This window comes from Heloderma suspectum, chromosome 2, assembly GCF_057233095.1.
Source record: "Heloderma suspectum isolate Gila_16-S chromosome 2, 16-S_ref, whole genome shotgun sequence".
NCBI classification, from domain to species: Eukaryota; Metazoa; Chordata; class Lepidosauria; order Squamata; family Helodermatidae; genus Heloderma; species Heloderma suspectum.
In genome coordinates, this window is record NC_139459.1 from 184,354,638 (window position 1) to 184,373,650 (window position 19,013).

General features: G+C 46.2%; 1 protein-coding gene across 5 annotated transcripts in view; it reads left to right on the plus strand.

The window, feature by feature from the left end:
• Nucleotides 1–19,013, plus strand: part of ITGB7 (integrin subunit beta 7) — a 62,581-nt gene that overhangs the window by 26,694 nt on the left and 16,874 nt on the right. For 4 of the 5 annotated variants that reach the window (XM_084836679.1, XM_084836677.1, XM_084836678.1 and 1 more), the window contains 8 exons: nucleotides 4,930–5,131; nucleotides 7,353–7,523; nucleotides 9,356–9,597; nucleotides 10,894–11,052; nucleotides 15,916–16,011; nucleotides 16,108–16,197; nucleotides 18,098–18,241; nucleotides 18,685–18,878. In XM_084836679.1, the coding sequence (XP_084692805.1) occupies nucleotides 4,930–5,131; nucleotides 7,353–7,523; nucleotides 9,356–9,597; nucleotides 10,894–11,052; nucleotides 15,916–16,011; nucleotides 16,108–16,197; nucleotides 18,098–18,241; nucleotides 18,685–18,878 (1,298 nt within the window). The other variant, XM_084836681.1, reaches the window with a different exon arrangement.

Sequence of the window (19,013 nt, forward strand, 5' to 3'; positions counted from 1 at the left end):
AAACTATGCGCCTGCCAGTGCATGTGTTGTTGGGGTCCTGGAGCCTTCTGATGACAAAATTTCAGAATTATAGAGCATACCACTTCAGAGTTTAAATTCATATTATGATTAAAAACAACAACAACAACAACAACTTCCCTGCATGTAGTAAACAAGCCCAGCATGGAGAGGGATGTGCTGAACCATTCTTCCTGATGTGCTTGTTCACTAAGTGTAATGGGATATGTATGTAAGTGTGTGTGTGTGTGTGTGTATGTGTATATATATATATATATATATGGGTGAGCATTCATAAATATGACCCCCCTCCAATCCACCTGCTGTCTAAAGTGGTACAGTCAAGAATTCTGCCACCTCAGGTCCTATTCTAATGTTGTTTTTGTCACATGGGAGCTTCTCCATTACAGTGTCTTAAAAGAAACACAGGACACAGCAATTGCACTCATCATTTCCCAGCCCCTTTGAGCATGGATCCTTCCCGTGCTACTGAGGAAACGTGAAAAGACCCCAGTTACCTGGGAGGAGCCCGTACTGTGCCTCATCCCCACACCAGCATTTCTTCAGTTTCCAGAGTGGATGAAGCTGGCATGTGGGAGAGTCACATCACCACCACCACCACCATCATCAACATTTGCATTGGCTTTCCCATATTCCTGGGGGCTTGTCATGTTACCCAAAACACATGGAAAGTAGATGTGTTAACAGCAGCTCCCATGCCAGGAACATTCATTTCGTTCATTCATTTATTATATTTCTATACCATAGCTGAAGCTCTCTGGGCGGTTCACAAAAACTAAAAACCATTAAAATACATTATATAAAATATAAAACCATTCGTGTAATGACACAGAACAAATAACACAAACAACAACAACAACATATATCTAAAACAATTTAAACCATCAGCCAGAGACAATAGAGAGACTCATTATACACTGCCAAATGCCTGAGAGAAGAGAGAAAAGAACATAATGGGAGAAGAGGCCCCTCATTTATGTGAGAGTAAGTCCCATTGAATCCAATAGGGTTTACTTCCAATTAGACCTGTGTAGGATTACACTGTAAAAGAGAGAGAGTTATTTGCCTCCAAGGTCAAGAAATGAGCAAGCCCACAGCTGAGCTACACTATTTGGAATCTTGATCTGCGAGGGACTAATTCAGTCAGTGTGTTCCATCAGGCTGCATTGGTTTTGGTTCAGAATAGAACGTGGGAGTCATGACTCCCATCCGCTCCCACCCGCTTCTCTTATTTTCAATAGACACTAAGTTCTCTCCAGCACCTGAACGGAGGAAGGACAAAACTCTTTTTTTTTGCAGCCATAAGGGCTAGAAAACTTGAGTAAAGTTTTCTTGTTGGTTTGCAAGCTGTCACAAACATCCAAATCTAGCCCCTAGCTACTAGAACCTGTATCTCACCAAGATCAAGCACTGAGCTGGGTGATCTTATTTTTCATATTTCCCTTCTCAGATTTTTATTATATCTCCAGTTTTAAACAAGCTAGCACAATGTACAAGTTAAGTTGCAGCTGTCCTCTCCTATGGGCACCCCCATGGAACTAACTTAAAAACAACAACAGCATGACTATAACCCTCTGCTAGGATTCCCAGGTCTTCAGGTTTTAGCCTTCTTCTCAAGGTAAGGTGTAAAATCTCAGGAACAAAAGCATGGGGTATTTTCTGTTTGGCTTGATGATAACTTTTGCTGTTCACCTGTCCTCCCAACACCCCCCTCCCCTGATGTCTCTCTTGCTGTCTAGGAACCATGTTCTTCCCCCCTACCAATAAGTGCCTTCCTCTATCCCACCAGGTGACACCAGGTTCCACTGCCTGATCTGCCAGGTCCCATCCTTTAGCTCCTGTGCTCTTCCCTCTCAGTCTTGGGGGGTCTGAACTTCAGAAACATGGCAACCCATGGCATCTGTTCGACTAGTACGCATCTATACAATTCATGAACGTATATAATATTTCAATATGGACAGTAGGAGGGAAACATCAATTAATGGGACACATTCAGTCACAAGGGGTTATATGATGTACCAATATAACCTGCAGGGCCTCGTCCAGGTTTTGGGAAGCCCTTGGGCAAGATGCTATCACTGGGCTCCCCTACTTTCTAAATGGGCCCCTCTTCTCCCTCTGGACTCAATCTGCCCAACTATCTAGAGAGAGTGTGCGAGGATGTTGCTCTATCTCCTTGGTCTTGTCACTGCTTTCATCTTATTTATTTAATGTATTTATATCCATTTTTCCTCTTGTAAGGAACCCAAGGTAGCTTACATTATCCTTCTCCTCCTCTCCATTTTATCCTCACAACAACAACAACAACCCTTGAGGTAGGTTGGGCTGAGAGTCTGTGACAGGCCCAAAGTCACCCATCTTAGAGATGGCAAGTGAACAGGGCAGCAACAGCAGGGCCAGAGGGCTCTGGGGGCTCGCTGTGGGCCCCCTGGCAGGGTGTGGTCCTTGGCGGGTGCTCCATGACCGCTGATATCAGCCCTGATCAACTGAGCTGTGCATTGTTCTTTCTGCATCGTGGAAAGGCCTTCTGAAAAGTTGGGTGGGGACAGATTATCTTGATAAAACAGTGGTTAAAAGGCAAACAGGCTTCAGCCCAGTGTGGTTTTTTCACCTATAGAAATAGGAAAACACTGCAGCTCGACTGATATGAGGGGGCTGCTGTTTCGCATGCCTTGGCAATTTGGCAGTGGCGGGAGATGGGGGAGGAGAAGAGGTGGGAAAGGGTTTCTGGCTTTTATATGAAAAGCAAGAGGTTTCTCCAGTGGCACACATGAGATCAGGGCCAAAGACATTTTGCTGCCTAAGATGATGGACAAGATGGCACCCCTTGCCATTCCATGTACAGGAGTCAACTGGACCGGTAGCTGAATCTTTCCTCAACGCTCACAAACGGACAGCATCCTCCATCACACCTGAAGGCTGCAGGCTAGCTTAGCAGGGCAAGGCTAGGGATGTACAAAACCCCTACCTTCTGTTCGGGGGGTTCTGCAGATGGGGGGGAGGCGATCTGTTCCTCCCCCCCAGGATCCTCTTGAGCGGCCGCGTGTGCGCTGGGTTCCGTGGACTGGCACGCTTGCTCCAGATCCTCCAGCAATACAGCAATGGCGACTGCCATTGCTGTTTTGCTTTGAGAAAGACAGCCGCAAATGGCGTAGTGGACACCACTTGCGGCCGTAAAGCCCTCGCAGCTGTTTATGGCTTTATTTATGTAAAACTCAGGGCTTCATGGCTGTCTTTCTCAAAGCAAAATGCTATTGCTGGAGGATCCGGAGCAGGCGTGCTGGTCCGGCAGGAATCCTCCCAGAGCGGAGGTAAGAGGCGCCGTCCCGACGCAGACTCCGGAGGCCAGATTCCAAAGGGTGATTTCTCCAACATCCCTAGGCAAGGCAGGCCATGTGGCCCACAGCTCTCTACTCCAACACCTTGCTGCCACCACTGAGCATCAGCTACCTGAGACAACTACCTCACTCTGCCTAATGGTAGGGCCGGCCCCGGAAAGACACTCACATGTTTGGGGTTTCCTGCATCATAATTGCCAGGGTTATTTATGTATGTGCTATTTTTAAGGGTGCGGGGAAACGTATGATTCTGTAAACTGAATGCATGTTGCCCATTATGTACAGTAATACACATTTACTTATTTTGCATAATTTGCCCTGTGTAGGAACCTAGGAAGCTGCCTTATCCTGAGTCAGACTCTCGGTCCATCTAGCCCAGTATTGTGGACACTGACTGGCAGCACTGGCTCCCCAGGGTTTCAGGCGGGAGTTTTTCCAGCCCTCCCTGGAGAAGCCAGGGATCGACCTTCTGCATGCAAAGCAGGTGCTCTGTTCCTGAGCCATGGCCCCTCTGGTGGGCATAGATTGTGGCAGAAGTGGGGAGCGGGTGGCAGACAAGGCAGCCATGCAGTGCAGAAGCGCCTGGCTGTGGAAATGCTGGTTACCTCCTCCTCTCAACCTGAACACAATTTCACCAGGCAGGCCCCCTCCTCCCTTTCCAAAGCTTCTCTGCAAATCCGTAAGAGAGAGAGAGAACTAGAGCTGTCCCCTGTTTAAAGAAATCATAGTCAAGTCATTATATCCGTGAGTTTTAATCTTGTGAGTGAGTTTACACCTCCATATGAGAAAACTGTTACAGTTGTAGAGAAAAACAGCACCCTTTTGTTTTTAGATGACATTAACGTACTCCAGGAAGCTTAATCTTTAGAAAAGGCATGCTCCCTCTTCCGAGATGCCTCTTGTAAGATGGCACTTGCCACTTGCTGTTTTCCTAAGTGCCTGTGTTATGCTGACAATGTTTAAGATGTTTTAAATGTTTGCAGAATGGTTAATTGGGGGGTGCCTTCTTAGGTTTCAGTCTATCAGTCTAATTAAGCAAACAGTTCACCAATAGTGAGAATCTTGTTTCTTTTCTTCTTTACCCCCTCCCGCCCCTTATTCTCAAGATGCTGAATTCTGCATCAAATGCCAAAACTTAAACTTATTAAGTTTAGGATTACCTTGCCCCCTTTTAACCAGACAAATTATGGCTTTCAGTGCCCCATTTCCAGCTGCCATGTTTTCTTCTGTTTCCTTCTGACATGCAGTGACTAAGATACTGTATAACCTACGTTGCAATACTGTGAATAGTTGAGATATATTAAAATGAATGTCAGGGTGTGGGAACCCAACTCATTCCGATGCGTTTCAATGGCCATTTGGAAAGCTGCTCTGGCTGGTTGGGGATGATCCTTAAATGCCACCATTTAGTAAGCAATCACCTGGGTTTAATGCATATCCCAAAAGCCATTCAGAAGGAACCTATGCATGCCATTGGTCATTTTCTGCCATTCGTTTTAGTACATCCCTGTGAAGAGAAGTGTGTGTGTGCACTGAGGCAATGCTGGAAACTCCCTTCTCCATTCTTCCCCAGGATTTCATGCAAGCAGGTGAGTCAGACACAGGGCGCTGTGCCCCTCGGCTGGAGTTGGAGCGTCGTGGCTGCCTCCCCAGTGAGATCATGGACCCCCGTGGCCAGCAGCATATACTGGAGGACAGGCCCCTGAGCAACAGCACCCAACACCAGACCATCACTCAGCTGGCACCTCAAAAGATTTCTCTTCAGCTTCGGCCTGGTAAGTCCTTCAAGTGGAAAGAACAGCCTGTGGCTGTTTTGCAAAGATGGTCCAGGTAGAAGCAGTGCCACCCCCCACCCCCCGATTTCTGGGGAAACTGCACTTGCTGCCTCTTTCAGAGCAGCACTGAATGGCAGGGCAAATACCCGCTTTTATTAAAAACTGTTTCTCCTCCCTCCGTGCTCTACCAGAACTACCTCTGTGCTGGAAATGAACTGAGAGCCAGTATGGAGTAGTGGCTGGAGTGTTGGACTAGGATATGGGAGACCCGGGTTCAAGCACCCACTTGGCCATGACACTTCCTGGGTAACTTTAGGCGAGTTACAGACTCTCAGCCTAACCTACCTCACAGGGTTGTTGTGAGGATAAAATGGAGAGGAGGAGGATCATGTAAGCTGCCTTGAAGTCCTTCCAAGAGGAAAAGGGCAGGATATAAATGTAATAATAATAGTAGTAATAGTAATATAACCTGAGATTCACACAATCTTCCCCATATTAATGTTTAACTCTTTCTCTAGTCCAGGGATGGGGAATCTGTGGCTCTCCAGATGTTGTTGGACATCATCAGCCCCAGCCAGCATGGCCAATGATCAGGGATGATGGTAGTTGTAGCCCAACAAAATCTGGAGGACCACAGGTTCCCCACCCTGGTCTAGTAGTCTATTTGAGTCGCGCATGGGCGTAATACCTCGGACTAAGGAATTGTGTCCAAAACAGCATTAGCATCTTCAGTACATAAACAACAATAAATGGGCAAAGCCTCTGGGATTGGCATTATTAACGTTACTCGGATATAATAATTGCACCATATAGAGCAGAGGTAGGCAACATGGTGCCCATGGGCACCAGTGTGCCCCCAGACATCTTTCTTGGTGCCCACCGTGGTGCCCTACCCCTCCCATTTTTTAGAATTAGCACACTTTCTTACTTGCAGCTGGGATCACTTCAAAGAAACGGGGGGCCTGCAGCCATTGCCATCTTCTTTCCCCAGAAATGTCTCTCAGCCACAGGTGGGGCTCAGAGACGTTCCTAGGAATGAAGTTGGCGGGCAGCTGCAGGGCAACAGTAGCCTCTGTAGCATGCCCAGCCGCCAAGAAAAAGAAGAGAAAAAAGAAAAAGGTACTCCTCCTCTCATTTCTGCCTGCTAAGCTTGGGGTGGGGGATAAAGAGAGCAGCGGGGGGCAAGGGAGCCAAGTGTTGGGGCTCAGACCTCACCTCTGCCTTGTACTCAGCCTTTTGGGAGGTTAATTTTCCTTTATGGTTAGCCACACCTCCCATGGTAGCCATTTTGTGGTGGTAGCCATGACAGTTTCTTAAAGTGCTAAATGTGCCCACAGCCCAAAAAGGTTGCCTTTCCCTGAAGTAGAGCAATGTCGCAATTGTATTCTATGAAATCTATGTTTGTTTTATATAAGCAGGTCTATCCAATTACTGTTGTGTATGTATTGGTAGTTGTAGTGCTGTTTGGTCTTATTTTGAACACCATAACCTCCACACACACTTTTTTTTTCTATGGGGGCAGGTGAATTCGTGGTTCAGATATGCATATAAACCATGAGTTGATCTGGGCATTTGTGTGTGTGTTTAAAACATGTTTCATCAAATCAGATTTCAGGGTGGGGTACAGCATAAAACAAATACAATGCCCCCCCCCCAAGAAATAAAATGGCAGGTTAAACCTTAAAATAGACCAAAAACATGCTTAATTAATTGGGAAAAGCTGTTAATACCCCTGGGTAAATTAAGAAAAAAAGTTTTCACTGGCATCTAAAAGGCTGCAGCATTGGCACGAGGTGGACTTTTTTGGCAAGGGGGCATCCATAGCTGTAGTACAACTGCCAAGGAAGCCCTCTGCCCTGTAGATCATTGTTATACTTCTGGTGGAAGAAGTACCTGGAGAAGGTCCTTGGCAGAAGGTCTTAAAGGATGGGCAGGTTGCTATGGGACTAACTGCTTCTTTAGTTATTTGGGTGAATGTTTAATCCAGCCTTCCCCAACCTGGGGCCCTCCAGATGTGTTGGACTACAACTCCTCTGCCATGCTGGCTGGGAATGATGGGAATTGCAGTCCAACACCTCTGGAGGGGCCCAGGTTGAGGAAGGCTGGGAATAACTATTCACAAGTCTGGCAAATGGATAGCTAGATAACTAATTTAGTAGCCTTGGGTTTCCTCTCGCTCACACCTATTCCAGCATCTTTCCTTCCTATTCTGTGTCCCCAGGAGAGGAGCAGAGTTTCACAGTCCGCTTCAGACGGGCTGAAGGCTATCCTGTGGATCTGTACTATCTCATGGACCTCTCCTACTCCATGAAGGATGACCTGGAGAACATCAAGCGACTTGGAAGTGACCTGCTGGCTGCCCTCCGTGACGTGACCACCTCGGTGAAGATTGGTGTGTGGACTGAAGTCAAAACTTGTGCAGTGGCTACAGGTTGGATCCAGGTGCTGCCTTCCATGGACAGAGGGCTCTGCTCACGGAAGGTGCCGCCACCTGATTTTCAGGGATCCCTCCCTCCTCCCTGCACCACAGTTCACCCCATTCAGCAGGGTCCCCCAATTCTCTGTGTAGTGTTTCCAGGGCCTTAATGAGCTGCCGTGAGGAGGAGGAGGAGGAGGTGGGAACACTGCTTCTGCCAGCCCAGTTGCATGCACCTAAATATGTATCCAGCCCTACAGCTGCAGGGCAGGAGAGGCATTGTAAGTCACTGCAAAACAGCAAAACAAGAACCCCTAACTGAAAAGCATTCAGATATGCTTAAACTAAAGTTATTTAACATTTTAGGAATTCCTGTGTCAGGTGCCTGTCTGTCAACTCAGGGCCTTTTGCATTCATTGGTCAGATCACTGGAAGGTGGAAAGAGGTTAACTTCCTACTGAGTAGCCGGGTAGAATACTTCCTGCCCATTTTTCCTTATGTACCCATATGTGTCACTTCTGTGCTGTTTTATTTCTTTTAGGAAAATGTTTTGTTTTGAATTGTTTTGAAATCTGCCTTGAGCAATGCAAATGCATTGGAAGGGTGGAGTATAAGTTTTCTTTAATAATAATAATGTTGATGATGATGATGATGATGATGGACCAGAGACTAACAGTGCAACCCTCTACATGTTTACTCAGAAGTAAGTAAACAATAACTCCAATGAGGCTTACTCCTAAGTGTTTATATAGGATTGCAACCTCTGGCATGATTCAGCCAATGTTAAATACTTCTAACAATGCAAATTTAGGGCTCCTTCACATGGAGCTTTTATCCTGCGATTGAGATTGCCTGACGCCACGTCCCTGCCATGACCCTCCAGGCATCTCTTGCACTAAATGCCCTTTGTTCCATTTTTAAATAGATTGCAGATAATGAACTATCAAATTGCCCCCCCTTGTGTTCCCGTTGTATGCCACTTCAGTTTCCTCAGTGAAAAGAGTTAAAGCAGCAAGAAGAGGAGTGAGATCAGTGAAAGATAATGGAAGACTCGGATACTGGGAGAAGGAGGGGGGAAGGGGAGGGGGGAAAGGAAGCACGTGTAAAGGGAGTCAGTTGTGATCCTGCATTTAAAACGGAAGCAGAAAGCCCCGTTTTAATACAGGATTTTAGGCTGGTGTAGAGATGCTCTCAGACATGCTTAATGGGGCTGACTCCCCAGTACCATCTTGCCTAACCTGGTGCTGGCTTTGACTCTGTTTTTTACTTTGGTTTTATTCTGTTTTAAACTTTTTAAAGTGTTGTGTTTGTTTTGTCATGCTGTATTTTAGGCTGTTGGGCAGTATAGAAATGTAGTAAGTAAGTAAGGTGCCTTCCAGATGTGTTTGGCTACAACTTCCATCATCCCCAGCCAGCATCACAAATAGCCATGCTGAAGGGCACCAGGTTAGGGGAGGCTGCCCTAGTAAGTGTACCATAAACCCTGATGATTTTCCCCCATTGAGATCAGTTGGACTTCAAAGTGTTTACCTTTTGGATGGATTGTATCTTTGCACCATCATTTTAAATCTTTTTTTTAGTGAAAGCTGAAATTTTAAAGGAAAGGGTGTGGGATATCCCCAAGTTGAGGAGGCGGGTCCCTCCAAAATCCTCCTGGCTGCTGCTTTAACCTTGTTGGTATGAGCTGGTTGAGATGGCAAGGACGGGATATGCTATGGGGTTTTGTCCAGAAAAGAAAAAGGAGGGAGGAGATTGAAAGCACATCTCAAACATGGACTAAGGAAAACAGCAGAATCTCTGCATTGTAGGATTTGGCTCCTTCGTTGACAAGACAGTGCTGCCCTACGTGAGCACAGCACCCTCAAAGTGGCGGAGGCCCTGCCCAAGTTCAAGCAATACCTGCCAGTCACCGTTTAGCTATCGGCATGTGCTGGCGCTCACCGACAACGCCAGCGAATTTGAGAGCAGAGTCAGTCAGCAACACATTTCGGGTAACATGGATGATGCCGAGGGAGGCTTTGATGCTATCATGCAGGCGGCTGTTTGCAAGGTGAGAGGGCTCTCTGTGCACAGCTGTCCAGAGAGCCACTGATGGTCTATGGTTGGGAGGTGCACATAGGTTTCGATAATAACGCATATGCAGGAGTGTGCGCACACATGCACACAAATGTATGACCCCAAATGTGCGCAAATACTAACGTGTGCAGTAACTAACCCACGCTAATCCTCTTCTGTTTGGGTATAGTTGTGAGGCAGCAGATAGAGGCATGCTTGTACAAAATGTGCAGCCTTGAACCTGTGCAAATGGGGAACAGCACTAAGAGAGATCCCAAAGCAATGAAGGTTTCACATTGACTTGGTCCACCTGTACGTTTTATCCTGGGTTCAAATTTCCATTCAAGGGATGCTAAATACCTGCTGATCAATACCATTAGTTTTCCTCATCTGGACCATGTTCTGTGGTTAAGAACATAATAAGAGGAACCCTGTTAGATAGAACAAAAGGCCTATCTAGGCCAGTATCCTGTTTCCCACACTAACCAACCAGATAACTGTGGGAAGCCAACAAGAGGGACATGAATAAGAAAGCACCCTCCTGCTTATGTTCCCAAGCAACTGGTATTGACAGGCTCACTGCCTCTGATACTGGAGGTAGCATATAGCCATCAGGACTAGTAGCCCCTGTCCTCCAAGAATTTGTCTAATCCCCTTTTAAAGCCATCCAGATTGGTGGCCAGCACTACATCTTCTGGTAGTGTTTTCCATACTTAACTATATGCTATGTGAAGAAGTACGTCACTGGCCGATGACATCCAGAGAGCCTGCAGTAGGAGTAGTAAACATTTGGCAGTATCTGATAGCTGGCATCCTGAAGCAGCCTAAAGCTGCTATCCAAGGGGAACTGTTGCTAATTTTGTACCAGTTCATAGGAGTACTTGATAATATTTGAGAGATGACATGCAGTAGATGAATGTATTTCACAGTTGCCATGTAAATTCACAGTTTGAATTTTATCTTACATTTGTTCATTCATTTAGCCAATCAAAAAAACCAATTTCGAATTTGGTTTGATTCTGGAATCTGGCTCAAAAATCTGAATTTTGAACTCTCTAAATGTAGCAAATCTTGAAATCTTGTGAATCTTTCTCCCCGCCTCCCCCACCACCCCGCCCCCGGCTCTCTTAGCATGCCATGTGAACCTGCCCTGAAAATGTTACATTCTCATGTCATGTTTTGTGCTCATGTACAGATACCCAAACACAAAATTTTGGTGTATCAAGGTTTTTCCTTTGAAAGAAGACTTTTGTGTTGGTGAATTGCAGTATAATTTTCTCTCTTCTTCCAGGAACAGATTGGCTGGCGTGATGTGACAAGGTTATTGGTCTTCACTTCAGACGCCGCTTTCCACACAGCAGGGGATGGAAAGCTGGGTGGAGTCTATATGCCCAATGATGGGCGATGCCACCTGGATGCCAATGGTCTATACACAAAAAGCCACCTATATGTAGGTCCCTCTCAACCCTTTTGAAAGGCAATAGCGATAGAGTGCGGTCCAACAACATCCAGAGGACCATACATTCTCCATCCCTGGTATATAAAATGCTGATGGCTCAGTGCAGTTGTAACCCTGCCCGATCACTTAACAATGGTTAGGTGATCAGGAGTGCCTCGTGGGCTACTCCATCCTCCCCCACCCCTAGTCTCGTGTGCTTCTCCCATTCTCACACAGGCATCCCTCTCAGCCCCTTTCAGTTTTGGAACTAAAGATGGTCAGTGTTACATGTGCAAAAGCACGTCCAAACCCACAATATGCAAACCTATTTTTACTGATGCTTGCAGTGTTCTGGCTGTAACTGTGGTTAATGTTATCAGTAACCGTAGTTACTGCTCTGAAACTGAAAGAGAGAGGAGTGTGAGGAAGTAGGAATAAGGAGGAAGAGGTGTGTGTGCTTCTGATTGGCTGAGTAGCCAATTAGGCAGTGTTACATCCTACATGGAGCCAGTGACAACTGTGATGCCGGCATGGATTATGTAGGCCTTATGTCTGACTGTAGGCAGGGGGGAGTCCCATGGGAAAAAAAAATTAATGTCTTCTCTGAGAAACAATATTGAATATGAGAGTGTATACTGCACAACCATGCTCTTAGGCCCTCACTAGATGCGGCAATCCCCTTCATGGATCACAGCCTTGTTGTGGCGAAGGGGCTTGCGTAACTCAGTGAAGCCATAAGCTATGCCATGCAGGGCCACCCAAGATGGACAGGTCATGGTGGAGAGTTCTGACAAAATGTGGTCCACTGGAGAAGGAAATGGCAACCCACTCCAGTATTCTTGCCAAGAAAACCCCATGGAACTTATCACAAGGCTAAAAGATATGACGCCGGAAGATGAGCCCCTCAGGTCGGAAGGTGTCCAATATGCTACTGGGGAAGAGCAGAGGGTATTTCCAAGTAGCGCCAGAAAGAGTGAAGCGGCTGGGCCAAAGCCGAAAGGACACTCAGCTGTGGATGTGTCTGGTGGTGAAAATAAAATCCGATGCTGTAAAGAACAATATTGTTTAGGAACCTGGAATGTCAGATCAATGAATCAAGGTAAGCTGGAGGTGGTCAAACATGAGATGGCAAGACTGAACATCGACATCTTGGGAATCAGCGAACTAAAATGGACAAGCATGGGCGAATTTAATTCAGGTGACCATCATATCTGCTACTGTGGCCAAGAATCCCTTAGAAGAAATGGAGTAGCACGCATAGTCAACAAAAGGGTGGGAAAAGCAGTACTGGGGTACAATCTCAAAAATGACAGAATGATCTCAATATGAATCCAAGGCAAACCATTCAACATCACAGTAATTCAAGTCTATGCCCCAACCACTGAGGCCGAAGAAGCTGAGGTTGATCAGTTCTATGAAGACCTACAACACCTTCTAGAACTAACACCAAAAAAAAGATGTCCTCTTCATCATAGGGGATTGGAATGCTAAAGTAGGAAGTCAAGAAATCACCGGGATAACAGGCAAGCATGGCCTTGGTGTACAAAATGAAGCAGGACACAGGCTAATAGAGTTTTGCCAAGAGAACACACTGATCATAGCAAACACTCTTTTCCAACAGCACAAGAGGCGACTCTACACATGGACATCACCAGATGGTCAATATCGAAATCAGATTGATTATGTCCTTTGCAGCCAAAGATGGAGAAGCTCCATACAGTCAGTAAAAACAAGACCTGGAGCTGACTGTGGCTCAGATCATGAGCTGCTTCTTGCAAAATGTCGGCTTAAATTGAAAAACGTAGGGAAAACCACTAAACCATTCAGGTATGACCTAAATCATATCCCTTATGAATATACAGTGGAGGTGACAACTAGATTTCAGGGATTAGACCTGATAGACAGAGTGCCTGAGGAACTATGGACGGAGGTCCGTAACATTGTTCAGGAAGCAGCAACGAAATCCATCCCAAAGAAAAAGAAATGCAAGAAAGCAAAGTGGCTGTCTGATGAGGCTTTACAAGTAGCTGAGGAAAGAAGGGAAGCGAAAAGCAAGGGAGAAAGGGGAAGATATATCCAGCTGAATGCAGATTTCCAGAGAATAGCAAGGACAGACAAGAAGGCCTTCTTAAATGAACAATGCAAAGAAATCGAGGAAAACAGTAGAATGGGAAAGACTAGAGATATTTTCAAGAAAATTGGAGATCTCAAGGGAATGTTTTGTGCAAAGACGGGCATGATAAAGGACAAAGAAGGCAGGGACCTAACAGAAGCAGATGAGATTAAGAAGAGGTGGCAAGAATACACAGAAGAACTATACAGGAAAGATCTGAATGTCCCTGATAGCCATGATAGTGCAGTCACTGAACTTGAGCCGGACATCCTTGAGAGTGAAGTCAAGTGGGCCTTAGGAAGCATTACTAACAACAAAGCTAGTGGAGATGACAGTATTCCAGCCGAGCTATTTAAAATCCTAAAAGATGATGCTGTTAAAGTGCTGCACTCAATATGCCGACAAATTTGGAACACTCAACAGTGGCCACAAGACTGGAAAAAGTCAGTTTACATTCCAATTCCAAAGAAGGGCAATGCCAAAGAGTGTTCAAACTACCGTACAATTGCACTCATTTCACATGCCAGCAAGGTGATGCTCAAAATCCTACAAGCTAGGCTTCAGCAGCATGTGAACCGAGAACTACCGGAAGTACAAGCTGGGTTTCGAAGAGGCAGAGGAACTAGAGATCAAATCGCCAACATTCGCTGCATCATGGAGAAAGCAAGAGAATTCCAGAAAAACGTCTATTTCTGCTTCATTGACTACACTAAAGCCTTTGATTGTGTGGATCACAACAAACTCTGACAAATTCTTAAAGAGATGGGAGTACCAGACCACCTTACCTGTCTCCCGAGAAACCTGTACGAGGGACAAGAAGCAACAGTAAGAACCAGACATGGAACAACCGATTGTTTCCAGATTGGGCAAGGAGTACAACAAGGCTGCATATTGTCACCCTGCTTATTTAATTTATATGCAGAGTACATCATGAGAAACGCCGGGCTGGATGAATCACAGGTTGGAATTAAGATTGCCGGGAGAATTATCAACAACCTTCGATATGCAGACGATACCACCCTAATGGCAGAAAGCGAAGAGGATCTAAAGAGCCTCTTGTTGAGGGTGAAAGTGGAGAGTGCACAAGCTGGTTTGAAACTCAACATTAAAAAAACTAAGATCATGGCATCTGACCCCATCACTTCCTGGCATATAGAAGGGGAAGAAATGGAAGCAGTGACAGATTTTACTTTCTTGGGCTCCAAGATCACCCCAGATGGTGACTGTAGCCATGAAATTAAAAGACGCTTGCTCCTTGGGAGGAAAGCTATGGCAAACCTAGACAGCATAGTAAGAAGCAGAGACATCACCTTGCCGACAAAGGTCCGTCTAATCAAAGCTATGGTTTTCCCAGTAGTAACGTATGGCTGTGAGAGCTGGACTATAAGGAAGGCTGAGCGCCGAAGAATTGATGCTTTCGAACTGTGGTGCTGGAGAAGACTCTTACGAGTCCCCTGGACTGCAAGGAAGTCAAATCAGTCAATCCTAAAGGAAATCAACCCTGAGTGCTCATTGGAAAGACAGATACTGAAGCTGAAGCTCAAATATTTTGGCCACCTAATGCAAAGAGAAAACTCCCTGGAAAAGACCCTGATGCTGGGAAAGACTGAAGGCAAAAGGAGAAGGGGACGGCAGAGGATGAGATGGCTAGATAACGTCACTGATGCAATGAATATGGACTTGAGCACACTCCGGGAGAGAGCGCAGGACAGGAAGGCCTGGCGTGCTATGGTCCATGGGGTCACGAAGAGTCGGACACGACTGAACGACTGAACAAGAACAAGAAGATACGGCAATAATTGTGTCACTGCCACCAAAAATGGCAGTGACACACCAAAAATGGTGTGGGTCTAGCTCACCTCCTCCAGCATGCCTAGGAATATCTGTGTCATGATGCCATGATATCCCACGTTTCTCCCACCAATGGCAGTCAATGATGGTGGGTTGGGGGAATGCATGCTTGTCATGATATCACAATGCAACTAAATTTTATAGACGTGAAACTGCCATGTATGGTGATAGATGTGTATCTAGCATCACATCTACTTTGGGCCATGGAGTAAATTCACTTTTTATATGATGTCTTGTGAAATCACTACAAGCCAGCTTCTTTGGCATAGAGCGGTGGTAGGCAACCTGGTGTCATCCAGATGTTTTGGACTACATTCCCCATAATCCCTCATTACCGGCCATGCTTGCTGGGGGTTATGGGTGTTATAATCTAAAACATCTGGAGGGCATCTATTCCAGGCACAGAGAAGTATCTTGTGAATGCCCCATACTGTGTCAAATAAAGTGTATGGCTGGTTATTTGAGCAGAGAAGGTTCTATTCATACAAACGTATGATGCTGCCTTATAATTGAGTCAGGCCATGGGTCTGCCTAACCCAATGTTATCTAATCTGTCTGGCAAGGTGTATCCAGGATCTTGGGCAGGGGCCTTTCCCTACAGCCCTACCGTTGCACATCCTCTTAACTGGAGATACTTGGGATTGAACCTGGGACTTCTGCATGCAGAGCATGTGCTCTACTATTGACCTATGGTTGCATCTGCGGTCTTTTAAAGATCATGACTGATGTTTTTGACTGGGGCGGGGATGTTATTGTTTGCTTAATTTTTGCAGAATTTAGAACTTTTAGATCAAAGGGCAGAGAGCCATGCTATCTACACCAAAGGGATTGGGGGACAATGTAGTAGACAAGAGAGAGGAAAATGGGGTAAAGACTCTCTCAGTACTATCCCAGGCGCTGTCTCTTTGCAGGACTACCCCTCAGTTGCGCACTTGGCCGAGGTGCTGTCTGAATCCAACATCCAGCCCATCTTTGCAGTGACGGGCTCCAGGCTACTTATGTATGAAGTGAGTGCTGATCTGGAAGGAGTGGGTGTCTCTGTGAGGGGGTGTCTGAGGCATGGGTAGGTGTACCTCACTCTCGGCCTTTCTTTTCCTCTCTAGGAGCTGAGCAGACACATCCCCAAGTCGGTGGTTGGAGAACTGAAGGAGGATTCCAGCAATGTGGTGCAGCTCATTGCAGATGCCTACCGTGTGAGGAGGAGCAGGGGTAGCAAAAGGGGCAGAAGCCTTTGGGAGGGTGGGGAAGGTCAGCAGGAATCCCAGAGCTCCACAGAGCAGAGCCAGGCCCAAAGTGGGGGTGGGCATGCCGGCTGCTGAGGTTTAGAGTGTTTCCATGTGAAAACGTCCAGAGGGGCAGTTGCGTTAGTCTTCTGCAGCAAACACTGTTCATTCCCCCACCCCTCATATGAAAAGTGTGTCTCATCCATATGTGGGTCTGGGAAGGCATTTTCATCAGATAGGCGAATAAGCCAGTGGGCAATTCCTTCCTTCTGGTAGCATATGTAGCCTGGCTCACTTGCTTGAGTCATCCAGGGCTGTCTGTAGGCCCTTGTCAATGCTATAGCATGTCTAAAATTAAGTGGGGATGGACCTGATCTGTACTCGTATAAGAGACCACAGGGAAGCACCATGTATTCTGCTTGAGCTCTGTCAGGGAATGGTTTGAAGGCATTATTATTACTTTTAAGAACAAAACTGGTGTTACACTGCTTGGAGTTAAGCAGGCACTGTGCACTGCTGGGGGTGGGGGGGGGAAAGCAGTTGTAAGTCTCTCTGAGCTCCTTTGATGAAAAACACAGTACAAATCAGCCTTCCCTAACCTGGTGCCCTCTAGATGTTTTAGACTTCAGTTCAATTCTGGGTGACCAGCCAGATGGGCGATTAATAAATTTAATAATAAATAATAAATAAATAATAATTCCCATCATTCCCAGCCAGCATGGTCAATGGTCAGGAATGCTGGTAGTTGTAGTCCAAAACATCTGAAGGGCACCAGGTTGAAGAAGGCTGGTATAAGGGAATGGAAGTGAAGACTTCTGTTTTTCAGGCTCTTCTGGCATGGTACATATTAGCGGATTCTGCCCTCTCCTCGTGGCACACTCTAATCCAGGAGTGGGGGAAATCATGAAGGGTCCTGCCTTGATAATAATACAGCCTTGCATTGAAGCACTCGCCTGGTAGTGACAGGTAGCAAGGAACTGCATGCAGGCAAGTGAGCAGGTTGCCAGGAGAGAGAGAGAGCCCCCGTCCTTCCTCATGCGGCTGCCGGAGGAAGGAAGCCCCCTCCTCTACGCCTAGCAAAGAAATGCAGTGGGCTGCTGGTGGAGGGAAGGAGCTCTCCATCCCTCCTCCACCGCCACCAAGCAGGCTAGTAAACCTTTTTGCAGGCTAATAGCTTTTGTGGAGTTATTTACAAGGCTGGAATAATAGTAGATGATGATGATAAAATATTATAATAATAAAGCGGGATGGACAGATCTGTCAATCTTGCTCCGGCCAAGATTGTTGGATTTGTAAGGTCAAGCTTGTTCCATCCTGTTTCCTTACGAGATTGGGATTATTGTTTTTAATCCATATGGAAAACCATATTTTGGGGGGTTTGTATGCATTTTTTAAATATACACATTTTCCCCAGGCACTTTACATTGTTGAAATGCAGTTTTTCTTTAAAAAAACACAGACATTACAATGACAAACAAACAAATGCATCAAATTTAAATTTAGTTGTTGACAGATAGTAGTACTTTTAAGGCATAATCCTATGCCCGTTTTTTCTCCCTGAATATGCATAGGATTGCACCCTTAACATCTTTTCCCCTTTACTTTACAGACAAAAATATAGGTGAAATCCATTGGAAGCTTGGAGGTTTTCTTTATGGTTTTCCATAATAACAAATTATATTTAGTCTATTTTCACAGTCTGAGGAAAGTTTTTGACAAATGCAGCTAAGTATTTCTCTGATTTGTGTATACAAGGCTGGCCTTCATGGCCTTCTGGCCCCTTCTCCCAATGCAGCGCCACAGCCTCAGAAGACAGGATCACTCTCTGTAAGCCAGGTACGGCGCATCCTCATTGTCAGTCTCTCCACAGAGCCTCTCATCCTCTGTAAATTTGGAGCACTCCACAGACCTCCCTCCCAGCATCTCTGTTGCTTATGACTCGCATTGTGGTAACTCGGAAACGTACGGACGTTCACAGGGTGGAGAATGCCTTGGTGTACACATCAACGAATTGGTGAGTGCTTACTTTCTTCAGTTCCAAAGGAGGCCTAAATCACAAATGAGGCCTATATTGCAGGAACAGGGTTAGCCCAATGGGTGTGGCTTAGAGCAATATGGATAGCCATGCCGAGCAGGGCCAGCCCAAGACATTTTAATGCCAGAGGCGAAGGACAAGATGACGCCCTCACCATTCCATGTACAGAAGCCAGTCAGACTGGTGGTTGAGGCTTACCTCAACACTGGTGACAGGCCGTGTCCTCCACTGGACCTGAGGGCAGCAGGAGAGCTTAGGGGGCTTAGGGCAGGCCACATTACAATCACAGCTCTGTCCTCACAGCAGCTCCCTGCCCCTCAGTGTCTGCTGCCTGAAGCAGCCATCTGACTCTGCCTAATGGTAGGGCTGGCCCTAACGCGGGGCGTTGCTCTCTGCTTATCTCATTCACTTCCCTTCCATAGGTGCAATTCACAGTGAGGATCAAGGCCACCACCTGCCTACCTGGGCCCCAGAAACTGGTGTTACGAGTGCTGGGAGTCGGCGAGGAACTGCAGGTAGAGCTGACGACGATGTGTGAGTGCCAGTGCAGAGACCGCCAACCCTACGCACAACACTGTTCTGGTGGCTACGGCAATCTCACCTGTGGCATCTGCAGGTATTTATGTATTTATTTTTATATTTTATTACAACTTTTTAAAAGAACCCTGCCTTTTCGTATCATTTTTTAAAACCCTCCAAGGTGGCTAACAGTGTTATAGGAAAATTTTTTAAAGTATGATCAGAATGTCTC